The sequence below is a fragment of the Acanthaster planci genome, linkage group LG01 (genome assembly GCF_054643075.1).
Source record: "Acanthaster planci isolate LZ-2023a linkage group LG01, COTS_SCS, whole genome shotgun sequence".
NCBI classification, from domain to species: domain Eukaryota; kingdom Metazoa; phylum Echinodermata; class Asteroidea; order Valvatida; family Acanthasteridae; genus Acanthaster; species Acanthaster planci.
This window is the reverse complement of record NC_141777.1, coordinates 5,905,163-5,931,915: the sequence shown is the minus strand read 5'-3', so window position 1 is coordinate 5,931,915 and position 26,753 is coordinate 5,905,163. Positions and strand designations below refer to the sequence as shown.

Genomic DNA, 26,753 nt, shown 5'->3' with positions numbered 1-26,753 from the left:
CTCATCAGTACTTACTGAGGATTTGAAGAAGATGTGAGCGATTGAATTTCTTGGAATCAACTTCAAGACATGTTATTCAGTGGATTTGATACCATGGTACCAGTGGGAGATCTTACTGGATAATACCAACATGGCTGAATACATACGGAGACAGCTTATAGGTAGGTTGCCCTGTGGGGCTTGTCAAAAGAATTCTCACTGCACGATTCTAGAAGGTACCCATTACTCTCGCAGGGAGTTGGGTACCCAGCACCCTGTAGTTCTGGATGCACTTGCTCTGTGTATGTACATGTACATGTACATGTATACTGCTGGTTCATTAGCGAAATGGCTATGTTCTCTTTCGTGTGTGATTTAATTAATCCTCTACACCTTGCCCATTCAGCCTAACTGGTACTTTATTTACTGAAAATATTTTCATCCTTGCTGTGTGATCAAAGGAGCACATTTCAGATGAATATGTGAACAAATTTAGCCAACAACACCCACATGCTGTCTCTCTTTTCCCTCAGTACAAACTTGGCTGTTGATGAATGATGTAATTCTGTTTATAAACAAATTCTACATGACCATACCAGTAACTCCCGTTATCTGAGTGTACTCTGACCTCATAGATTTTCCAGTCAACATTTACATATGTTATGTTTAAACCCACAATAACATGATGTGTACAAAATTCTTCAGCACTACCAACATGTAGTTCAGTACACTTTGTGCCACAAGTTTTTACCAGGCATTTTTTGGTTACCAGGCAAGAAGCCTCTAGTTACATAACATTTTTGATAAGACCAGACAAGTAAATAGATCAGGCCCAATTTTGACACAGATAAGTATCTTAGGTCAAATGCAGGTTGTATTCTGTGCGAATATGACTGGGGAGTCTCCATCTTCAACAACTTGCATTGTACCGGTACTCTGGGAAAAATCAAAATGAAAAAGCATGTGATATCGTACAAGCAGCGTCAAGAATGGAAGTCTTTTGTCTTTGCCTCACCTGAGAAACACAATACATGTATCAGGTGGGATTTGTCACGAGTTAAAGGTATGTGTGCTAAGAAACTTGTGGTATTCAGTGTACTTGTATGTATGTACAGAGACCTTAGATCTACATGTACATGTATGCTACCACTGACACAATAATTGTGTCTACATGTACCGATAAGTGGAGGACATCTTTGAGATGTACTGATACATGTCATAGTACATGTACCTGTGTGTGACATCACATTTGGTTGTTACATGTAGTTGTATGTATGTACAAATTGCAGTTTCAACCAACATCATGGCTAAAGATCGTATAGCGCTGTAAGATGGAAGAACTTTACCGTGAATACACGTAAAATGTTGTAATCGCATGGGCGCCGTTTGAGCAAGTGATACAACTGCGCAATGCATGTTAATGCACAAGTGCAGGCACACCAGTTTTGCGTGCCTGCACCTGTGCATTAACGTGCATTAATGTGCAGTCGTATCACCTGCTCAAATGGCGCCCATGCGGTGATTACATCTTTGATCATTGCTACTTAAAATTAACACATGTAGCGATACTGTGCATGTATCGTACATGTATGATATACATGTACATGCTTCATCTTTAAGAATTGGCATAGCCACTAGTTGTAGTCAACGATCAATTCTTTAATCATTTTTCATCAGCAATGTACAACGTGCATAAAGTCATACAATACAGTATGCTACATTTACTGTACTTATAATCTGTTAGGCTCATACAGGTACATGTAGTTCAGTGTACACATATGCGTGATGGAAAGCATGACAGATGAGAACTGTTAGTATTTCTTTGTGCGCATCTGCGCATATACAGTACATGTATGTATGTCAAACTTTCCAATTGTCCCTAATGTCCACGATGCCAAACTGACTGATGCATCAAAACAAAGACTTGAGTTTGCATATTTCTTATGCAAGCTGAAATAAAATGACTGAAAAAATGACCTCATTCTGTGGGATTCGGTCAAATTTTGTGTAAATCAAATATCTGTAATGAAATTTCTAGATGGAGGTGCAGGTGTTGAGATCTATCTGTTCCAATGCTATGCCATTATATCAAGAGATAACATCACTGAATGGAATGTCAATTTGATGTAATTGGTCATAATTTTGAGTTACAAAAAATATTAGTTGGCTTTGGAGAACACAGCAAATAGAGACTGCAGTTTTCAGTTTTTGGAATTGGTGGAATTATTTTTGAAACATTCTGTAGAAGTCTTGATTTTTTTATTATTTTGTTCAGAGTTCTTGCTAAGTTAACTTGGAAGTAGAAGTTTAAATGCATAACAGAGATTCAGGTTTGAAGCAGTTGTGTTATCATTTACTGGTAGGCTCACTAGTGTACACTGATGGATTTGCCAAATGTTGGGTAATAACGTTTCCAGAAACATTTCCCCGGAAACAATCAAATATGAATCACATCCTGATTGATGAATTGATTGATTTATTGCCTGTGTTCCATTTATTGTTATACAGAGGAGCAGGAGAGAGTACAGACAAAGACATTCACCAACTGGGTGAACTCTCATCTGCGTTCATCCAAGGTAATACATGTTTGCTCTTCTGTGAATAGGTGTGTGTACAAAACTTGCACGCAGCTAGATTGGATTGTTGAAACTTTTGAAGCAGTTATTTACAGGGGTTGTTTTTACCTTTCTTTCAAACCACTTTAATTGTGTCTGTTTGAGCTTTGTTTAAGCTGAAAAATTGTGTACTCAGTGTGGCAGAAATGTCATCAGAGTTGGGATAGGGATAGTCAGGCTGTGGGGCAGTATGGTTGGTATGGAGTTGTCAATGTTTAATCAAGTGTGATTATGTATGTAATATTGTAAAATGTGATGCAGTCTAAAGATACAGATTTACAAATTTTTTTTGGGGGGGGTGTCAGTTTTCAGGCAAAAGCTAGATTCCGAGTTTTCTTCTCTTATAAATCTGGCTAATTTTGGATCTGAACAGGGTGTCTTTAGGCCTCTCTGGCTTATTTTCAGGCACTGTAAAAGAACCTGACTGACATTGTTGTAGTTTTCATGTAAATTCACAATGCCAATCTGGTGAATTTTGATGGCAGCCTATATACACAATGTAATGTACTCAAACTGTTCATCCCTTAGTCAAAATTATGAACTCTTGAGATATTGCACACATGTACATGTACATGGATTAACGAGGCATTTTTTGATCGAAAGCTTTCCAATATGATCCATGTACTTAAATAACAGAAAAACCGAAGGTTATTTCTTTGTTTGAATGGTCAGAGCACTCATTTGAATGTTGCCATTGAATGGGTGTATACATGTACATGTACAGTGTACATGTATGCAACATGAACTGTCTACATGTACATGTATATCGGCGTACATTGTGTATGGCATCAGTGGTGCATTATTAATGTGAGCATAAATCCTTCTTGCTCCTACGCACAGACATGTAGATTCATGAATGTGCTATGATACATAGTGCACCAGTAGGTCAAATGCACATTCTAGAAGAATAAGGGAAAGGTTAGAGCTTCTTGGAGCTTGTGTGAGAGGCTCATTATTCCAGGGTCGTTTTGGCACAGAATGAACACTGATAGAATAAGCCTTGAATGTGTGCACTCAGCCTCTGAATCATGTTTACCTGTTCAGTGTGTACTTGGTATTTCTTTGAAATCAGATTTTGACAGCATTATTATCAGTTGATTTTTCTGTACTATTTACCGGGTACATGAGCAAGTACTTCAAAAGGATTGAATGAACTCATGTTAATTTAACATGAATTTTTATGAACACATTTTTGTGGGATTCACTTTTTACCAGTGCATGTACATGCAGTTAATGCCATTTCAATCTATTTTCTGGAAAAATTCTGTTCAAGTGATTAGGAAAATACTAGCAGTTTTTCAGGCAGATTTGAGAATTTTCATAAAATATAAGTCTTTTTTTTTTTATAATCAAAACCTTTAGCGTAAGCCACTTATTCAAGTGGTTGATCTTTGTGCGGATGTCAAAGATGGCATTGTCTTGCTTACATTACTGGAGGTGCTCTCTGGCGAGACACTGGTAAGCGGATTTCTTTTATCACAGTTTGAGTCTTAACAAATTGACACAGGGATAGATAATGTTTCCCTGGGCCCTGTATGCACCTGGCATTACTCCACCCTAAGCACCAGCACCCATCCTTTATTGCCAGTATGTGCTGAAGCCTTCTGTTTTACATTGATACTTACATGTACATAAGTGTAGCTGTCCCAAGCTATACCTACCAGTATACCAGTTAGTTAGAAGCTTTCCCAAATTCTCAATTGGCTATTCCCTAACTCAACAATCCAGAGAGATATGCTGAAACTTTAAAAATTATCCTGTGTGAAGTTTGTATTGGTGCAATCAGTGTTTTATGTCACATGATGGTTGTTTTTGTTGGCCCTCAAGTGCTTGGAAGTCCCCAATATTTCTTAGGCCCTAGGCACAGTGCTTACCGTCCCTGTCAGATAATACATGTATAGCTCTGCACATACATGTACTGATGTTATACCCCAGTGCTTTGTCCGCAGCCTTCCTCAGGGTGCACCACTAAAAATAAATTCCCATAGACAGCAGTGATAAATCCCCATACTTCACAAATATTTTAAAAATACTCACAACTCTCACAGGTGTTCAGGCTGCACAGAAAAATGATGTTCCACATGTCCTCTTTCATTTTCCTTTCAATTTTCGGGGGATTGACCAATTAATTTTTGAGAAACTTTCACCAGAAGCAGACCTCCCCTAAAAGGCAGAAAATGTTCCTGTCCAGAAAAGTAGCCATTTTGAAAAACCATCCCTCTGCAAAATGGCTCATATAGTGCCACTTGCAAACTCGATTGCATCCAGATTGCTCAGAATTGGAAGCCCTGAGTCCGGCCCAGAGGTTCAGTCTCATATTTCTTCAATTCCTCAGTTCCATGGCTCTCAGGACCCTCTAATATAGCATATTTTGAGTGTATAACTTTTATTAATAAGCTGGGTGGACATATTTCTAGCCTAAATACGAGGGTGCACCCCTCAGTCCCCTCATATTGTGCACTTGTCAGTCCCAAACCTGCAACACGTAAGAGCTCAGTGTCACACTCTTCTGATTTTCCTTTGAAGGAGCATTTAGGCCATGTGGTAAGTAACATCGGCCAGGATGTGTCTTCGTTCTCCTGCAGAATCCTTCAAAACCTCTCAAAGGGATTTTGGATTGTTAAGATTTATGAAACTAAAGTGCAAAGCAGCCGTGACTGAAGGCAGATAGCTGTCATTCGTTGAAATGATGCAAATGTCAGTGCAGTGTCAAACTTACATGTACTTTAACTTAGTAGCAATGTCATTGATTTTGACCAGTCAAGAATTAAATTATGAATAAATGTGTCAAAAAGTGAACGTGAATTGTTTTCTGTTTCATCCTTCAGCCATTTGAGAAGGGAAGGAACATGAAGAGAGTTCACTTTCTGAGCAACGTCAACACCTGCTTAAGGTTCCTGGAAGGCAAGAAGGTACATGTGCAGTGTCTTACTCTACGCGTATTGTAACTGTTTGTGATAGACAAGGTGTGTGCAGACATTGTTTTGCTACATCACCATTGTAGAAAGAGTGGTAACTGACACCATGCAATACATGTGTAAAACCCTTCCCATTCCTTGCGCACAAAATAATCTGATTTTAAATTCTTAATTTGCCACCAAGTTTGTGACGGAGTTGACGGAAGTGATGGAAGGTGACCTGTTTTTGAAGCGGACCCAAGAGCTTGAGGTCGTGCATTTGCAAAGAAACCACATCACAGCTGTGATGGATTAGATATTAAGCTATCATGGTTGGGGAGATCCCACCGTTCCGTAAAAGTCGGCAGGTTACGTGTAACTTTAATTCTGTTTTCTCACAATTCAGATCAAGTTAGTGAATATCAATGCATCAGACATCATTGATGGCAAACCACCGATTGTGCTGGGCCTGGTGTGGACCATCATCCTCTACTACCAGGTAAGTTACACTTCTTTTTTAAACTGAAAGAAAAGCTTTGTTCATGACACCATTATGTGCATGTAAATGTGTGTACAAACACCAGTTGGATTCCAGACTAACTTGTGTTGTCACTGACCTACAGGGTCAGGTCAGTGATCATCAGGATGGAATAAGGGGCTGTGTAACAACGTCATGATTGACTTACAAATTGATATTGCAATGTGAATAGGTAGAAAATGGACCTCATATAATGATATGTAATGTGCCTGTCTTTGACTTGGGCGTGGATTACATTACCTTCTCAGGTTACAGTTACTTGTATTTGTGTCAGAGAGTTTTTTGCGGTACTCATATGAAAGTCTATTCAGAAAACTACTGTACACTGTACATATAGCAAGGCCAAACTGGTGAAGAGATTTTACAATTAGCACAGAGTTTGATCTGTAAGTATGAGCCCCCTTTGCATGGTTGTGTTGAAAGAGAGGCTGTACAGGCAAGCTTCAGTTACCGGTATTTTGCAAGAGCAACCTCTGTGTTCGTTCCATTATGGAGGAGCAAGGAGCTGATACAGTCATTGGTATTGCTAATTACAGCATGTACATGTATGAATACACATACATGTACCTTAAGCCATTGTGTGCATTGTACATTCATGCCAGCTTTGTGTGGCCAAAGAATATATACACGTTTTACCATCCTGCTACTGGTACAACAGAAGAGACAGATTTTTGCTCATTTCATGGCTTCTGGTTGAAAGAAAAGCTTAGAAAGCTTCTGGTCTGTAAAATCATGCTAATAGAATTAATTTCAACTTGCTGATTGTACTGTACATGTAGGTACCTGCGGAGATATCTGTATATAGTTACAGCAATTCATTATTGGGCTTAAACAGCACAATTTTATAAGCAAAAAGAAAAGAAAAGACTAATGCTTTCTTTAACTTTTAATTAGTACTAATGGCATCATCAAAGCCATTCAGTATGACTTTGCAATTTTTTTTCTTTGGCAGGCCAAAAATAAGTTAAAGTTATTGGAGCTAATATTACTCTAGACTGTGGGGTCCCTTTTTAAGTTGTGGACATACACGCCTACTAGTAATTACATGTACTTGTTCGTATTTACATGCTTGTGAGATATCACCCAAGTAATTGATCAACCTGGAAATCAAATGAGCTTAAAAAACTCTTTTGTCAGCCAAAGATGTCTATTTTCAGAAACATTTTGTTCAGTAGTTCGAAGGAGAATGACACATATGTACCCGTATGGCATTCTTCATTCTTGGAAATAAACTAAAACCTGCAGAGGAAAGTGTTCCAGTAACACGCAGAGTATTCAATTAATTAAAAACTTGAGAATATAAGGGCTTCATCAATAACACCTTATTACAGACAACTTGGGAATTAATTTGACAAATTGACCATCAAACAGTGAAACAGAGTTCTTAAAGTGCCAATGCTGGAGACTCGGCAGTGGTGTAGGGTTGTCAAAGTTCACCAGGCGGTTCCAAAAACCCTCAGGTCTGAGGTATTTAGGAAATTTAATAGCCCACTCCTCTCCCCAATTAGGGTCAAGTTTGGGGAATTCATTATATTTGTTAAGTGGTGCAGGTGTTGAGTTATTGCCCTCAAGGTGTAATGGTGGATTTGTGGGGAGTTACAAGGGCATTTCAATTTTGAGTGGTCAGCTTAATGGATAGTTTAGAAGCCTGCTGTGATGAGATTGTCCACAGTCCACATCAGAGCCAAGGCTGGGCACAAGGTTTATTAGTGTGCCAACTGCATCAAAAACAAGAACGATATTTGTTTAAAAAGGATTAACAGTTATGGTTTATTCAGAGTGTGAGTTAAACTTTCTCTGTTGAACCAACAAGAAACAAGAAGAATCAAAGAAAGAAAGGTGTTGAACCTGTAACCATTTGAGCATGGTACCAATACCCCATCAGCCCCATGTTGGTGGTCATCTTAATTTGAGATTTTTTCCCCCAAATTTTAGGATCTACAGTGTATAGCGCACAGTTGAGTATATTTTGCAAGAATGGTTCCACCCAGACTTGTACCATCATTATTTTGACCAGTGTAAATGAATATGTCTGGACTTTCCTCTGTTTTAGCAGATATTTGTCATGTCATGAAATTAACCTTTACTAACACAGCAGGATAATTGTAGCGAAATTGTACAAAATGATTTTCTGAGATAAATTGACTGAAGTAGCACATATGACACTGATGCTTTTCTTCTGTATACATGGACGTGTAAGTTACAGATTATAAGAAAGCACCCCTTTATACTATAAGTGTTAAATAGTTTTGCTGTGGCAAATATCACTTGACAAGAAGCTGGAAAAGTTACATTGATATGTACAATGTATGTACAATGTGTGTTTGAAGGTGTGGCCTATCATTGCTAGTAGCTGCTATAGAAGAGGTTTCTGCTTCTTAATCCAACAGCAACTCCTTGAGATTGGGCCTAGCTTAGTGCATGTGTGAAGCAGTTTTACATGCAGGCATGTTATGCATGCTTATGACTGGCTTATGTTCATTTCTCCCTCCACTTGATTCCAACCATTTAATTGATTAGATTTCTTTCCTGGTTTTGCGGCTGCAGCCTTTATTGATACAAGGGCTATTCCTGTAATAAGTTGATTTTGCTTATTTCAGATTTTGCAAAATTCCAGTGTGCACTGTTAAGTTCTTCAAAGTCCAACTTTATTGTTACACTTACGTGTAGCTGTATATTTCCCTCCAAAAGCTTTCCTATAATTTATTTTAATGTGATTTACTTTCACCTGAAATGAAATTTTACAGTTCCCTCCTTGAGGAAAAGTGTGCTTTAGTGGTCAAATTTCAAGAATACCTTTGATAAAACACTCGGAAATTATTCTCTTCTAACCTTAATCATCTGTATTAGTACTTTTAAAAATACTTATACCCCTGTCAAATTTTGATACTCAACACAAACTAAAAAGACATTGAATTTGTATGCCATTTCACAAGTTACGTGCAGGCTAGTGCGTTTTTATGAAATAACTGTTACAGATTTCAAAATTTGGTTGAATTTGTTAAATTTAACATCTGTCTGTTTGTTTGGGGGATTTATTTGGGATAGTCTCTGTTTTTTGCTTTTTAATTTCCTTTTTCTTTCGAAGAAGTTTAAGTTGTTTAATTTCAAAAATGCCTTCCTACCATGCCAGTGTCCATGAGTGTGTGTAACCATAGTAACCCCGCCCTCCAAATTGCATGGCCTAATTGCACGTTAGATGAAAGACCTGTTGGAATCGGATGAGGAGGGCTTCTGGTTTGGCCTGTTCTCATCCCAAGGGTCAAAGGTGGCTGTGCACCTCTTCTGTGGCTGCAACATCCGTCAAATGATGAGGCTGTTGGCGATGTGGAGCCAGTCCCAGGTCAGCTATCCCATCATGCCATGTTTTTCCTCCCCTGGTACACCATTCATCCATGCGGTAGAGGCCACCCAATGCTACATGTATAGGAGTGCAGATATCATCCGAAACACTGCGTCCTCTCTTGACGCTCTTTTCTGCTGCTTTCTTCCCACAGCTAATCCTCACAGTTTGCCGTGCTCTAATTTCTTACATATATTTGATCACCTTCTGTTCTACCTTTCAGACTCGCCCTTTTTTCCTAACAGCCATTGAGATGTTGACCGACATTACATACGAGCATGTGCCAACCTCACATACCTACATGTAGTGTGGACTTGTTGACAAAATAGGTCCTCATGAAACACCAATTCAGGGTGTGCAAACCTTGCGTTTCCACTCCCTGATGAACAGGTTCAGAGGCATTTTGGGGTCAGGGTTGTCTGTAGCTAAAGGAAGAGAACAGTATTCAGGAAACCAACAACTAAAATCCAGCCTTAAAAAGTGTTCACTGTTCAAGAAAAATGACTAATTTCACTGAGTTTTCTGAACAGAAACAAAAGAATGACAATACTACATGTGTAGGTGGGTAATGTAAACATGCATGATTTTATTTGTGTTTGAAATGTTTTTAATGTATTTTAAAAACAGGTTTATTTATCTGCTTATTCTTTATAGAAGATTCTAGTGAATTCATACTTGAAATAAAAGCATTAGCATTGGAATTCCCTGATTTTGAAAATGGTTCCAACAAGTTAATTTGACCCAAAAATTTAAATGAAATATGAATCTGGCTCACCTTCAAGATGACGTGAAACCCTCAACCATTTACATACACTCCTCGATTTTTGACATGAAACAGTTTTACTTCCTGAAAGCAATTTTCCTTCAAACATACAACCTGCTTGTAATGTGTAAATGTTCTGATGGCTGATGTCTGATTGATCTGCTGTGAATGAAATAAAATGAATGAAAAAAGCCGGTTTATAAAACTAACATCCAGGAATTTTTTGGTGTGAAATTTTTGCAGATCAGACATGAGGGTTTGGTGAGTGTGGCATTCATTTTGCAATGTTGCTTGCAGATGCATAATCAATTCTGCATTGTACCCCACTGTATTGATAGCTGGTTTGTGCAGAAGGGCCGACTGCAGTGCATTTGAATGGAATGAGCAAGCCATGATGTTGATTCAAACTGGGTGTGTTAGGCAGCCATTCAGTCTATGGGTGTCAAGCTCGTGGGTTGTCTGGTACCATACTGGCACTTGACGTTTAGATGTGTAACATAACGTGTTATGTCTGCTTAGTATCAGTGGGTGAATACTGAACCAGAGAAGACAACGTAGTGAACGCTGTGCGTGTTTTCATTGTACGTGTTCATTGGTAGAAAAGCATGGCACAAAATGTGCATTTAGCAAAGGACAACTTCACTGCCACAGTCATTGTTCCGTGGATTCATTTTTTGAATAGCACCTGTTCGTTGTGAAGTTATAACAAAATATGCCGATTACAGATCCAGCCACTGGCCATGTACCTGTATTGTGTCCTAAGGCCAGATATTCTTACCATGATCGAAGTGTTGGATTTCGGAAAGGTCTTGTAAAAATCTGAAGACGAACAAATCAGATGGACTAATGCATCTTTGCATTTTTGAAATGAGAAAAACCCAGTTTGGATTGACAAAAACATCTTTATGAAGGAGTTCAGTTATTAATTATTTTTATCTGCATTCCCTACCCAAAGTTTTATTACAGGCATTCAATTTTAATTCATTCCGTTTGTGTTTATTTAGGTTTACAGTATGCAATAAACTGAGCCTGAGTAATTATTTTTTGTATGGGATTGTATATGAATGCATAAATCATTCAAGCTGGATGTGTGCATGGAAGATAATTGATTGGTTGAGCATAATGGTTGGCGCATGCATAGTGCCGGATTGTGGCCACTTTTGTCTGTTTGTTTGTCTTTCATTTGTTTGGAGTGCTATTTCTCTCCACACTCAGCTCCGTTTTCCATTCAGTGTTCCATTTACGTCTTTTGGAGCTTTCTGTTCAGAAGTGCGCATCCGATTGGTTTGTAGTGTGTTTATCATCCTGGTGTGGGGATGCTGTGTTTGCTGTTGAAATGTGTTTCCATGCCAGTGCAAATATAGAGTTGAACAGCCATGTTTTAGCTAAAGCTGAATTCAAGTCCATCACAATAAAAAAAATCTTAAGATGGATATCAACAAAGAAATTGAATGCCAAGTAGTTTGTAACTTGTCTTGAGTCTGGACCATGGGTGGTGTTCTTACACGTAATTTGTGATGCTTTGGTTATTGATAATTTCCCTGATTTAAAGTGTTTTGTATGTTTAGGGACTCTTTTTGGTCTTTGGCCAGTGAGAAACAAATCAAAATAAACTTGGGTCTCTTACAGTACAAATACATTTATGTTTTAAAATCTGTAAAATAAAACCTTAACTTAAACTTGAACCTCAAATCGCATTTACTGTACGATAGACATGTAAGCTGAGCTACAGGTTACATTTGTTATGCGCAGATAAGTCTGTTATTGCAGATTTGTGATCATACAGTATGCGTACTTCTTTGTGTCACGTGGCCTGTTGATTCTATTTTGTTTCTTATTAATGCACGACTGTTTGCCTAATGCTAGAAACAGCTAGGTAAAGACAAAGGAAGAACTTAATTGTTGGCTGATTTTACCCGCCAGGATACCAGCAATTGTAGCTATTTTTGTCCACTAGCCAGTCATGGCCTGCTTATGCTGTAATGACCCAGTTTCCACACAGATGCTGGTATCAGTGTATCCCAATTACCCAAAATACATGTAAATTCTGTTCAGCACACACATTGTATGTTCACAATGTTTTCAAGTGAAAGTGAATGGAGGTACATATATCCAGTATGTCTGCCCACTCGCAGAAATGCTCCATGTTATTCTTCATCTGCACTGCATTGTTTAGCACTGTGCTTCAAACAGTGAAAAAAAAGCATTTGGCTTATTCTTGTCAATGTTCGCTTGACCTGTGCAGCATGTGTGTACATTTCACCCATGACACCACACATCTGTCGCCTAGCCTCATCAGGGTATACGCACAGCGCAACACAACCCGTGCTTTATTGGGCCAGGCTGAAGTTATTCCAAGTCGTTATTGCTGGACTGGATGTAGGACAAATATAGGTTGTGCATATAGAGTGTACATGTACATGCAGAGTAGAAAATGGCTCAGTGAAGTGGAAGAAACTGGCATGGCCCTGATATTTGCACATCTGGAGGTGTGTGCATGCATGTTGAGCATACATGTACGCAAAGAACAAGAAAGCACAAACTGATGCATACATGTACATGTACCTTAATGTAGGCCTATACATGTATGTGCCTTTGTCTAAAAGCAGAGCAGAGATCCTTTTGAAAGTTCCTTGGAAAATATCATCTTTCACAATAGTATAATACATGTACATGCCCACTGGAATGGAAGCAAGTTGTCTGCTGTGCCGAGTGCTCATACGGCATTTCACACCAGACGCAGGAAGATAAATTATGCATCTGTTAAAGTTTAAACTTTAGTACAATAGATCGAGTTTGTCGGTAAAAAATTTATGCGACAACATAGAAATTGTATACATCAGTCACTGGAAGTATGAAGCTTTCGTTGACAATATGTATATCGTGTTAATGTGGACTGTACACCATTCTGCTTGAGATATATGTACATGTTCGTACACTGAACTTCACCAACTCCCTCATACAGATGTACATGTATGTATGCATACATGTACATGGGCAGACCTTCCCCGCAATATTTGTTGTCAGAAATATCAGGACCCAATTGTGGGGACAAACAGTTTGTCCTTGTAACATTTTTGGTTCCTGTAATGTCTGCAAAACCCATAACCCATAACAAATTTGGGTGAACATGTGTGTTATACATGTACATTGCTTAAAAATGCTGGACTTTCATTAATATCGACAGTTATGGTATCTCACTTTTTGTTTTTTGTAAAAAGATTAATGACTGTCTTAGCTGACAGTTCTCTTATTCCAGTGGAGTACATTAGACAAGGCCTGTTGTGCACAATATCGTCAAAGAAACAGCCAGACTACCATGAAACATGGTTGCTACAACATAGGTACAATGTACAGGGATGAAAGTGTACATCTGTGCACACTTTTTTCTGTTGGGTTTGATTCTCCTACTGAGAAAAAGTAAAATGTTTCACATTTCATGTTGTTGCCGCTGCCGCTCTACCACTGAATTGATACATGGGTTTGCATGGGCGAGTCGCATTTGCATTTTGGTCGCATCTCCTATATGACTACAGTTTGGATTTTGATCGAATGGTGAAGAGCCATAGTCAGTGTTCGATACTAGTGGATGTTGTAGTTTCAGAAGGAGATGCCGCACAGGGTGTTGCCAACATAGCATGCATAGTGTGCAACATAAACCGTTGATAAATCATAAAGCAATTTTTATCGATACCATTTCACCCTACTGAATTCTGTACTATTCGAATGGCTTTCAGTTATGCAATGACTTGCTGTGACAGAATAAAATCACAGCGTGAACCAAATTTAAGTTACTGAATCTGGCTTTAAAAATGTAACCAGCTAACGAGCATCGGGATGGCCTTTAATTCAGTGTTGGCTTCACCTTTATGTGTTTCTTGGAAAAACTCTGGATGCAAGAATATCATGATTTGTTTCACAGGAACAGAGGAAATCAACGAATTTCACTGCTTGAAAAAAGCTAATGCTGCATTAGATGACTGAATAACAAAAGAATTACATGTACATCAGACATCTTGTTTCCTTCACAAAAGCTGTGCTGGTTTCAGTGTTCGGCCTTGAACAATAAAGCAAAACTAAGTGGGGGAAGTGAACATATGTTTGTATGGTACATACATACCTGTACAACCAAAAGGGTTGTCCAAATAGGCTGTGGCAGGTTAGCAACCATTGGTTCAGAGCTCAGCAGACGACCTAAGCTATGTGTAATGCCCAGAAAAGTGTCCCGCTTTCAATTTTTGTCCAGATTATGTGTGTTTATCCTTTTCTAGTTTTTGCTGGAAACCATTTGATCAATTTTACGACCTTATTCACGTACAGGCTGATGTTACAAACGTCCCCTGTGTGCTAGACATACAATATACCAGAAATTGGGTAATTGTGTGCATTTGATCATGAGGCATAATTGCACTCAATCAAAACTGGCAAGTCTGTAAAATTAAACATGTACTGTGTACCATGTTGTGTGGGTGGAGGGCATTAAATGGAAATTCAAAGACGCTCCCAGGTACAAACGTAAAAACTGCATTTGTGTTGCATACAGTTTGGATGTTCTGTCTCACATAGCTGCAGAGATTGGAGATACATATGTACACGTTGATTTGGTTAACAGGCATACTGTGTATCTGCATTTACCTGGCTCAGGATTGCAACAAATAGCAACCTCTAATCAGTGAAATCTACAACATTTAATCATCTTCATATATTTTTCATAAAAGGCATTGATGAATTATTGTACATGAATTTTAATGTCTAGAGTTTTCTTTTACAAGGAAGCTGCGATTGCATTACTCATTTTCCTGTAGAAGTTGGGGAGATTTTGAAAGGTTTCATGCAAAAATACCAGTGGAACTTTTGTTCCAGATATGTTTGTTGCATAGAGATGTGATATGGAATGAGAGTATTTTTACATTATGATTTATAGAATGATTACATAGAGTTGAGTCCACGTTATTTGTCAAAAAGAGATGTTGCATTGGGCTATAACCACAGGTCCCCACGGTTGGCATATTTCACACACAAAAGTTTCCTTCCATTGCTTAAACCATGTTAATGATCAGGCAAAGATTCAATTTCTTATCTTGATGACATTCATGTGTCAAGTGTTGGTCATTGAACAAGACTTATAGTTATACTGCGGATCTGGAGCTTTTGTCATAAATGTTGAATCAAAGAGATTACAAAATGTGTCAATTTAAAGGAACTGTATTTTTGGAAAATTTAATTGAAATGTGGTGATCGAGTTGAGTCGGTTTGCAGTTACATGTATTAGTTTATTGAAATTGTCATCTGGACATCATTTACATCACGTTCAGATGTGTACACTGTAAATTTAGAATTTATGTCATTAATGCCTGGAAACTCCAAATTGATACAGCTAACACGTGTAAGATTTTTGTCTGGATTTCTTTGTGCCTAATGAAAGCAACATTCTTTTGGACTGTGTTTCATCTAACATGTCTGGTCATGAAACAAATCAATGCAAAGAATCCAGTGCTTCACAAGAACAGGGAAGAATTTTAATTTTAAGATGTTGTTTTTCTGAGTATTTAGACAAGTGCGTAGATTTCTTGATCATATTTCCGAAAGAGTTTGTAGCTACAGGTACCATATTGAAAGACTTTAAAGACTTTCAAAATAATTACAAAGTAACTAGACGCAATATTCCAGACATCGCCTCACTTCTGAAATATACATGTGTATTTTTGTTACAGCTGTCCTCCTTGGGAAGGGGAAGAAGCATATGTTAATTCCCCCCCCCCAAGATTTTTTCCTGGGTTTTAACCTAGATATTTAAAATGAAGACAACCAAGGGATGGAGAATGAGTGGGTGTTACCGTGGATATCATAAAGAGGCTTGTACAGTATTTTGCCCCCCAGGTATCGGTAATAATATTCTGCCATGTAGATGTGCAGTCATGACCTTATCAACACACAAGTTACACGTATGGCTGGGCTAGCATGGTGGGTCTGTGTGCTGTGGCGAAAGTACACTGACCCTCAGTTTTTCGCTGCTGAGGCTCATGATTAATGTGAGATGCTTAGAGAACCTGCAAAGTTCTTACATGTAAATTTTTTTTTTTTATTTGTTTCTGTTTTTGCTGTTTAAAAGAGAAAATTTTAGCTAAACAGAATCATGGGAAGACATTTTTACATACATGTACAAAGTTGGTGCCATTCTTGTTTCCATTTGGTAAACATATAGTACTTAGATGTAGGGGAAGTACTTTTAGGGTTGGATGATCTTGCATTTGGATTGTAATAGTGTCACCAAAGATGAGCAGTGATGACACATTGTGGAAACTAGGAAACCCACCTTGTTCAAAATGTATGAATATGGTTGCTATGTACATTTACAAGTTGACCAGTACAAACTAAGATTGGTAAGATTCCGACCATATCTTGCAGTTCTATTCAATGTACTTGTATTCAAGTGCTGTATTTCTGTGTTTATACATTTACATGTACATACAATGTATATGTCCAACCCTCTACCAAGGTTAAAGGCTACCACATAAATGACGATTGAGTACAAGTGCATCTTGTGCATGTAATCGTATGGGTACTTGTCTTATTCCGCACTGCTCAGCATGATTAACATGATTATTCATATGGCACACGTATTCATACTTTTTACCGGTAAATGTACATGTAGGTTCCCTGGTGCTTGCAACGCATTTCAGAAAATGTTTAGCTCTAACTAGTTCAGAGGGAGCACAAGCTGTTTATCATACATGTAGAAGAGGGCAAGCCTATAAGCTGGGCTTGTACATTTACATGTAGTGACTGTCTGCTGCAGTCGGTAGCTCATCGTGGGTATAACATAATTGCCAATGAACCCATGTTACATTAGATTTGCCTGTAAAGTGTTGTTTTAGAAGGGAGAAGTAGATAGTTGGCTTTCTCACAAGTGCAGTTCTTACTTCAGATTAACTTGCCTAGTTTTGCTCTTGTAATTAATCAGCACAGAGTACTGTAGACTGTAAAAAAATATATACACATTCTTCACCGAGTCTTGACTGCACACAAATTACTCACTTGTACAGTAGAGTGATGCACGCAGAACATATACCATGATTTAAAATTTTTTTTAGTAAATAAACTCATTTGATATTCATGAGTTTTATTTAATCTTGTTTCTGTGTTCCCCGCTGGTTCACATGTACATGTATGTAACTTGTAATCCTATTATGATAGTGCATAATATATACTGAAGTCAAGGCGATACAGTGCTTAAATGCATATGAGTTTGCCCGACGTTTACCTTGAATATTGTGGCATTGCTTGGCTCCCAATAATTTCGGCTTCAGCGAGTAAAGAAAATTCGAGCAGGCTTACATTCATTTGCTATTTTTGTTCCACTTGGATTCCCATGTGCATGTGCCAGTATAATTTTATTTCAGCTTTGTAACGTGTCCATAGACAAATTTGTCTGCTGTAGTTTGTTGAAATACAGCTCCAAGACTGTGGCCGATGTGCTCTCTTGATTAGAATGATGAAAGTACGTTGACCACAGAGCAATCAACAGAATTTTTGCACGTTGACAAAGGGCAATCAGTATTTGGTGAACCTCTTCCCTTTCAGTTTCTCAAATTCTTTGGAAACGAATTTTAAGTCAGCATTTCACTTCAGTCGGACATATCCCACCAGTTGTGAATATCCAGCCTGCTGTAACACTGAGTCATTTTTCCCCCCACATTTTTTCAGTTCTTCCACTCATTAAATTTTAATCACCAAATATCCAGTTGGTCTATTTGTACATGTATCTTGTTTTGGTCATGTTTAAGATCAAGGAATTATAATCACAAAGGAAGAAAAAACTAATGCTTATTCAGAGTGTACTGTACATTGCACCTGTATTACCTAATAAGGAATACTAGGTTAATCAAGTATTCATTTCATCTGTCTTCCTTTCAGATCGAGCAAAATGCGAGTGCCTTGGAAAAACTGGCCGAGTCGGGCATGTCCAGCAGCACAGGCAGCGTGGACAGCATGGGCAGCAGTGAGGCATCGTCCACCTCCAGCAAACCGGAGGCTCCCCGACCCAGCAGCAGTCACCTGGAGCCACCGCCTGCCAAAAGGGCTGCCAAGGCAGTCTCTGTGGCCTCCAAGCTGAAGGGCAAGCTGACAGCCAAGAAGGCACTGCTGGCCTGGGCCCGGAAAGCGTCCAAAGCTGCCGGGTATGTTGGTCTTGATCTAGAAATCTTGGTCTAGAAATAACAGAAATATGTATTAATGATTTTTATCTTTGAACTTGGTTTGTTTCAAGAAACACAGCCTGTAATGTAATATTTCTATTCCCCTCTCACATGTGCTAGAAATATTACTGAATCCACTCTCCACTTCGTTGAAAACGATTGGTAATTGTATTGAGCTTCTTTGTAAACATTTCTATTAAAAATATTTAAGCAGATGCTATTCTTCTGTAGTGTATGTGTATTAAAAGGATTACAAGTCAAAGAAGCATTTCTTGTGGCCCATTTAGCAGATTGAGTTGAAAAGAAACTCTCATATTTTGCGGTTTTTCATGGATTTTGTAGCTTCTCTTACAACTTTAAAAACTCTCAAGAAAGGAATATGTGCTATTCCCTTTACTAATATTTACTTGTCTGTCACTAAGCTTGATTTGAAATTCTTGTTGCAGTTCTGGCATGGATATAGAGGTCAAGGACTTTGGACCCAGCTGGAGCGATGGGTGTGCCTTCAATGTACTGATCCACAACATCAGGCAAGACCTGGTGGACTTGTCCATGCTTCCAAAACGGACAAACATTGAGAACCTTGATGTAGCATTTAATGTGGCAGAAAAGGAGCTAGGCATCGTCAGACTTCTTGATGCACAAGGTAAAATTGCCAACAAGTGGGTGTTTTGTGGCTGATGAATACGTTTTTTTCTTCTGGGTGAGGAGGCTAGCTAATTTGTACAGTAACTTAGTTTCAGTAGCTGACAGGGTGTGTTGTTATGAGCAGACTAGCTAACTGGCTTACTGTCTAGTGAGCTTGCTACTAAAAGGATTATTAGGCCTAAATGATAGACTGGTGAGACATCTGGCTGGCTAGCTGGCACTAGTGTCCAGGTGAGAGTGCTATCTATGGGCATTGCTGGCTTATGGACTGGGTAGGTACATGTATCTTTCTGTCCAACTGGCTGGCTAACTGTCCAGTGAGTACCTTGGAAATGCCTTGCTGGCAGACTTGCTAGTTATGCCAGCTGACTGGCTGACTGTCCAGTGAGCTTGCTGTGTAGGGGTTGCTAGCTGGCACACTGGTTAGATGCTTGAAAGCTGACTACCTGAGGGTCTGCCCGTTTGGTAGTTCAGCTGGCGTGGGGTTACACCCTGGTAAATCAGCTAGCCAGTGTTCGTGCAAGTGGTGTGATCAGAAGGAATGGTAGCTTGTCCCCTGAGCATTTATTCCTGCCTGACTGAAATGGTTCAATGCTGGAAATGTAAAATTCCCGTACAGAACTTGAAATAAAAGTTTCCTAATATTTACTGTAAATCAGGTATTGATGATATACTGTGAAATGGGAAGCTTTCCTGACTGGAGACATTTTATTTTCTTGCAGATGTTGACGTGGACAAGCCAGATGAAAAGTCCATTATGACTTATGTTTCACAGTTCTTCAAAGCATTTCCAGAAACAGGGAGCAAGGTATTATTTAAATATCTTTCTTTATGTCAAATTTTTTTCTTGAAATTGCTGGAGGATTTCCAAGTTAGAATCCATATTTGTTAATAAATATCTACATATGGGTGCTATCTCCATCACATCACCTATATTATAAAATTGCTGCACCTGGAAGGCTGTACTGTCACATTTTGTTTCACTGTGAACAAAGGAGGTCATTTAAAAGGTCATCTAAAGTATTGACACTGCTGAGTTACTTCTGTACATGGCAATTAAAGGTTCAAAGAAACTCCCAACCTTTAGTCCATAGATATTTTAGCTCATGGTATTTCTAGGTATAATGAAAGCATTCATTTTGCAGAAAGCCAGTGGCATATTGTCTTAAGCTTTCAAGGTGCAACATGTCTTAAGTAAAGTATCTTTGGCTAGGCTCTTTTTTCCCTTGATCCTGCCAAATCCTTTAAAAAAGTAGACTTTGACCTTTGACTTGTGACCTTTTGCCCTGCAGGTCGACAAAGCCAAGGAGGAGGAGGCCAAGATGTGTCAGGAGATCAACGATTGGCTGGTGAAAGGTGATGCCATGATCACCTCAGCCAAGCAGAAGCAGCGTACCAAAGAGGACCAGTACTCGGTAAGTCATCCAGGCAGTAGTAGATGCATTTGAGCAGACATTTTTAATTCAAGTAGTTACTTCAAAGAAGCATTTTTTTTTCCATTTTGTGTTCAACTTCCTGCATTATGTTACTTTGCAGTTCATTGTTTTTCCTATGATACTCTGTTTTTATGAGTGTACCATGGGACCACACAGGTTTGTGGACAAGCCTGTGGATTTTTTTTCACTCCACAGGAAAAAAACTGGTTCATGCTTGGAGGAAAAGCGAACACGAATGCAAATTTGTGATGTCAGATCAAATGTTCATGCTGCATATTGGCAGAGGCATAAAATATTTCATTGAAGGCAAATTTCGCTGCAAATGTTGTGTGGCATCAAATTTGCTTCACTGTCACATGCACCTGAAGTATGAATCGGCTTTCAAATGATGCACACCCACAGAGTGTAACGTTTGTTGAGGCTGAGTGCAGAGAGAATACCAGTGTTGATAACTTTTCATGATGCAATGTGAAAATTTGCCTGTTAATACTGCCCTCTCGGTGGCAATTTGTATCATGAATTCCTTGCATTGGGCAAAAGACTGAATGAAAAGATGTAAATACAACACTTAATTTAAACGAACTGTGTTTTTGGTAGAGTTGGCTTTGTCTTAGCCAAGGTAATGACAATTACATATGAACGCCCAAAGACTGTATAAAGATTAAAGGTGATAGCAATTACATACTTTTCCATTTTTTTGGTTGTAAACAGTGCTCTGTTTTTAACCCTGGGCATTTAAAACTTACAGCTCAGAGTGTATTTAGTAAGATATTGATATCCACTTCAACTTAAGAAGACACTTAAATGAAACAAAAATCTAATTTCAACAGTATTCAACCAAAATTTGCAAATTTGAAATCAGCTCTTATCCCCCATAACATAATCCCTCGGTCAAAGTCTTGATTGGCAAGATAGAATTCACCTTTAAAATTGACTTCTCACAATTTCTGCCACCAAATCTAAATATTCATAAGTTTAATGTATCCATAGCATGACATTTAAGTCTTGAGCCCTCTGGGATGACACCACCACCTCATCCCTAATGCCATTGCACATCTTCCAAGGACGTCTGGAGGCAGCTGTCATTCCCCTTCTTGCAGGCCAGGAATTCTTGGGCTGCTTGGCACTGTTTACGTCTGGGCCCATAATTACCAGCTGCTCAGCTGATTGTGCAGTTAAGCCAAAATTGAATTAAACCTTGTACTTCAGAATGGCTTTCAGACGTAACACATGCTAAGCAAGGATATCTGCTGAGCAGTTTTCTGTGCCTACTGAGCGTAGCATTTCCTTGGTATTAGGAATCAGTGTGTAATTAGATCAGGGTATATAATGATCAGACAAGATGGCTGCTTTGCCAATCTTTCCTTTTAAGCTGTTGACTGTTGGTAACCTTCTCGATTCCATCCCATCATCCCATCAATTATTAAGAGTGATCGACTTGAAACCGTATCACGCAGTTGTTAGCCATGGGTAGAAGATATATATGAGATACACACACATTCAAAGCACTTGGAATAAGATTTGGTAAGGCTTGATTTTATTGGCTTAGTCGTAACAAAATACCAGTGATACCATTTATCTGTGATAAAAGTGTGCACAGAGAAATGTATGAGAGCATCCAGCACATTGACTGTTAATCTATGTTAAATGGTTGCCTGAATGCATTTGCATAAAAAGGCTTAAAGTCAAGAACATGTCGAGCATGTCCCAGGCAGGATTGAAATTTGTTCTTATAAGTTTCATCTCAACTATTGTTTGCTCTGGCTAGCAATATGTGGAATTCCAAGCAAAGCACAAGAAATGCAAACATCTGATGACCATTGTCATGGAGAAGAAGAGGAAGAAAGTGCTGTTGTCTCTCTCAGAGGAGCAGTGCAATGTCACCGAGTCACAGTGGACCAAACTCCTCGCCAAAGAGATGGAGTGGAGGCAGTCCGTCGAGGCGGGGCTTGCTGGTGGGCTTGGCCCCTGTGGGGAGTGGCTTAACAAGGCTGAGGCCCTATTGGACGATGACCTGACTCCTTTGCAGTCGCAGGAGGAGACCCACAGCAGCATGAAACGGAAACTGATTGCCCATCAGGTTTGTTTGAACATGCATGGCAGTAGATGAGAAGATTTGTACTTTATGCATATTTATGAGGAAGTGGAAGTGAACATGAAGTAACAATGATTGACTCCCTTTTCACTTTTAAATTACTAATTCCAGACCCTTCTACAATATAAAGTTGCGGTTTTTGTTGTGAAACAACTTTCCTGCCTAGTGTAGCTCCCAATTTAATGATGCTACAGGCACGTTAACAGTAATCAGACTCATTACTCCGCAACAAATACATGTCTTGAAAGCGTCCCATTCATGAAGACAGCCAAGTGCTCAGCATTTTCAAGAAATACTTGGAAAATCCTAAAACATAGATGACCATTGGAAGAAGGCATTTTATAAACCTGTGTTAATATGTGTGCGGTGTAGTAATACCCCAAAAGACCTGTATTTTTTGACAACATCACAGTTTAAAAGAGTTAATATGTGGATTGTTGCCAAAACACTAAAAAGACCAAACTAGCTTTATTAGAAAGTGATTTTACATCATTGTCATCGTGGCCAAAGATACATAGTTTGCAGCAGTGCAGTCAAAATCAGAATGCTTTTGAGTTCATTCAGATAACGTGAGATTTGAAATCAAATTGGAGGTTGTATGCTGGTCTTGTGATGGTCCTAATATTTCATAGTTAGAACAGTCTTTATTGCTGGTTATTTCAAAGTCAATCTGCCTTGTTCAGTGTTCTTTACCTGACATGTATTTTATAATATCCTCTGCAAAATTGACAGGAACACTTCCGAGATGCCAACGTGGTCCACAAAACCTTCCTGGAACTGAGCCGAACCCAACTGGCAGAAGGCGTGCCCCCGACCATCTTCCAGGACATGTCGGAGCGATTTGAGCGGGTCCTCGCAGCATCCCAGGACCGAGGGACCAAACTGGAATACCTTGAGATGAAGTACCGGCTACTGGCCTTTGTCGTCATGGCCGAGAAGAAACTGCAGGCTTGGACGGTGAAGTACGGCAGCAGGGAGAGCGTAGCCTTGCTGCTGGAAAATTACAAGGTGGGAAGCTTTCACTTTAGGAGAGTCAGGTTGATGTAGTGGTTCTTTCCTTGCCTTTCACCTCTGCAGCTCGGGTTTGGTTCTCAGGTTGGCCCACATATGGATTGGGTTTTCAGTCTTTAACCTGATTCTGCGCGGTGTACGCATGATATTCATCTTGGGTTTTCCTTCCATCTCTAAACTGTAACTTCTTTCTAAAACTGTGATTTCTTTCTGCTGTTTTCTTTTAAGTTACTACAGGCTTTTTAGCTTCAGTGCCTTGGATTCTTTTGAGGAATCCTTGGTTTCATCACTAGAAATTCTCTGAGACTTTTTTAATGTTGAGGGTATCAACTCGATAGATGTTGCTATTATACGAAATGAAGAGTATAGAAGTTTTTTTGTTGAACTGGCCTTATGACATCTTGACTGAAATTACAGTTCTCCTTATTGGAATAGGTAGTTGACAAACATAGATTTATTAAGATTAATAAGAATGTATCCATTTCTTGTGAACAGGTTTTTGTTTTTGAGGATCAGTTCTTTGAACAGTATGAGGTGACATTACAACAGATGGAAGTGGTTACAGAAGCATACCACAAAACCATCACAAATGGTAAGAGTTAATGGAAATGATAGGATTTGGCTTTGGATTCTATTTCAAATCATGAGTACTTGCAGTTGTCCTCAGCAATATTTTTATTACAAATTCCCCTGTTGCACTGTGTTTTATATGTAAAGGGTCTTGGTCAATAAATGACATGACTGTATGGGAGCATTATGCACAAGTTGGCACACGACTGTTAAGCGCCGCACAAGCAGGGGTAACACCCATGCCTGTACTGCATTGTTCCAAACCAATTTGGTTCCTTTTGAAGTACTTGTTAAGTTGCTGTTTTTGCCACCATTTTATTTCTACATGTAGGTGGAATGAAAGGAAATAACAGTCAGTTAAAAAATGTTATCTTCTCATTTGCTGGATTGAAACGGAAAGCCTACAAAATTATTCCCAAGATGTTGAATTCAGCACACCAGACCAAATGGTCTCAACAACCTGCAATTTCTGTCAGGGTTGTTTCTCGCACTATGAATTGAACAGTTACTTAATATCTCAGGTCTTTTATCGGCCCAGTACTCCAACCCTTGTTTTCTTCAATAGAGAAAGAGTTGGAAGGGATGCGGCGTTTCCTTGGCGATATGAATCAGAAGAAACGCAACCTGACTGTGGAGATTACCAGCATTCAAACCATGCTGGAGAGCGTGATTGAGCACTGGCAGTGCTATACCACCAACGTTGGGCTGTTCCAACCGTGGCTGGAGGAGGCAGAGAAGGTCTTACAGCGAGGGGACCAAGCTACCAAGATGGTAAGGGTATCCACATCTTCATCCGTTATCTTTGCTCTTGCCCAAACCATCCAATGTATGCGTCACATTAATCAGGGAATCAGACCACTGAGGTGGTAGCGGTGTCCTATCTCATCAGCCTCTCTGCTCTTACCCAACATCCCACAATATCAGGGTAAATGTGAATGAAGGGACCAGACTACCTGGATGGTGTTGATATTTGCTAAGTGACCTTTCCACTACCCATCTTGCAGATGTCTGGTTGTGTTCCTTAAATGTTGTTTATGTTTTTTGCTTGCTTAAAAAATGAATCCATAGTTTGAATACTTTTTTTATTAATGAAAAAAAGGGGGCAACATCCTTATTTCTTCATGTCTTCTGTGAAATCTTTAGTGTATTAAGTTCTTTCGAAAATGAGCAGACCATTCTTGAAAGAGTGCACATGGCTTCGCTTGCTATACACTCTTCAACATTTTCATGACGTCTGGTAAAACACTTGATGAAATAATAGAATTCTGCCAAAAGATAGAGTAGCTTCTTTGTTATAGAAAGGTATCATGTTCCACCAAACCAGTCTTGCCTTAGCTCAGATTTCATAAGGAGATGCATGGAAGATATGAAGCTTACTTAGTCCTGAAAGTTACATGTAGGCTGTATTTGCTGGCAGCGTTGATGAAATTTTGGCCATGCAGTAATTTGTATTTGTTTTGTTCCCTTAGGAGTACTTCTGTGACTTGTCCACGTGGCTGGACCGTCACACAGCCATGAACGAGTCTGGTAATTTCCTGATAGAGACATGTCAGGAGACAGTATCACTCAGCATCCAACAGCAGCTGCTGCTCATCAACAGAAGATGGAAGGAAACTTTTGAAACCCGCCAAGGTGAGCTGATCTATTGTTGCTACGGCAATCAAGGTGTTGTGTTTTCTGCCTTGATAATCCTATATGCTGCGCATTTGTACACAAATATAGAGTTACTTTAACCCTAACCCTCCTCAATCCTTCACCTGTTGGAGGACTGAGGAGGGTTAGGGTTAAATTCATATGTAATCATCTCAATGAATTTTGGAATTATGGGAATAGTTACCATACACGTATCTGTCTTGCCAGTTATTCTAATTTGATATCTTTGTCCAGACCTGGCAATTTGTAGATTTAATGTCTCTCAAATGTATTGAATTCATCCTGCAAATGTGGGACAGTTCATATATGTTGTAGTTTAGAGTATAAGCATATTTTCCTCTTTGTCATTTGCAATATTAGTGAGTCACAGTTATAAAATTTTGTAAGAAGTAAACAAAGTAACAAATACAGTTTGTTTTAATACTCATCAGTTGAAAAGAGCCACGTTAGTATTCATTTTGTTGGTAGCGATACGACCGTAATGCATTCATTTTGTAGTCATTCTTGAACCAGGGAAGTTCAGTTCTGACCAAAGGAGACTCCATTGCTAAGGAAATTGTGCCTCCTCTTGGTTCAGCTCAAGGCTCATGGGGAATATTTGTGATGTTTGTGGAGTCATATTGAGCTGTAGTGCACCACGCATATTGTTTTCATTTTTCCAGAAGTCTAGTTCAGCTTATCCATGTCAGGCTCATAGCAAAGAGTATTTTAAAATACTTTAAAACCTAATGCTAACTAGCATGAACTAAGCTTAGCTTACCAGGGTCAGCTGGTTCAAGGTGTGTCCAAATTACTTGGCAGTGACTGAATATTGTCCTTGGATATACATGTATGAGAAACGCATGAAGCCCTTGGCATGTGGCATTTGTTGGTGTGTATGTTTTCCTAGTCAATGCCAACCAATTCTGACACAGCCCCAGATTCAAATCATGCCGAGGAGCACTACTGTCATTATCCTTGTCACAACATGAGATTGTGCTTCAAGGTGCTATAGATCTGTGGTGACT

The 26,753-nt window shown here is 39.1% G+C and overlaps 1 protein-coding gene across 1 annotated transcript; it reads left to right on the top strand.

The window, feature by feature from the left end:
• Positions 1–130: 130 nt before the first annotated feature.
• LOC147800284 (nesprin-1-like) lies at positions 131–26,740 on the top strand. The gene is made up of 15 exons (XM_087141894.1): positions 131–161; positions 2,488–2,555; positions 5,423–5,506; positions 5,898–5,990; positions 9,229–9,372; positions 18,053–18,315; positions 18,780–18,979; positions 19,704–19,789; positions 20,274–20,396; positions 22,186–22,497; positions 23,245–23,520; positions 24,019–24,115; positions 24,659–24,864; positions 25,563–25,725; positions 26,661–26,740. Exons 1-15 carry the CDS (start codon positions 131–133, stop codon positions 26,738–26,740), a joined length of 2,226 nt encoding a protein of 741 aa, XP_086998020.1.
• Positions 26,741–26,753: the final 13 nt, after the last annotated feature.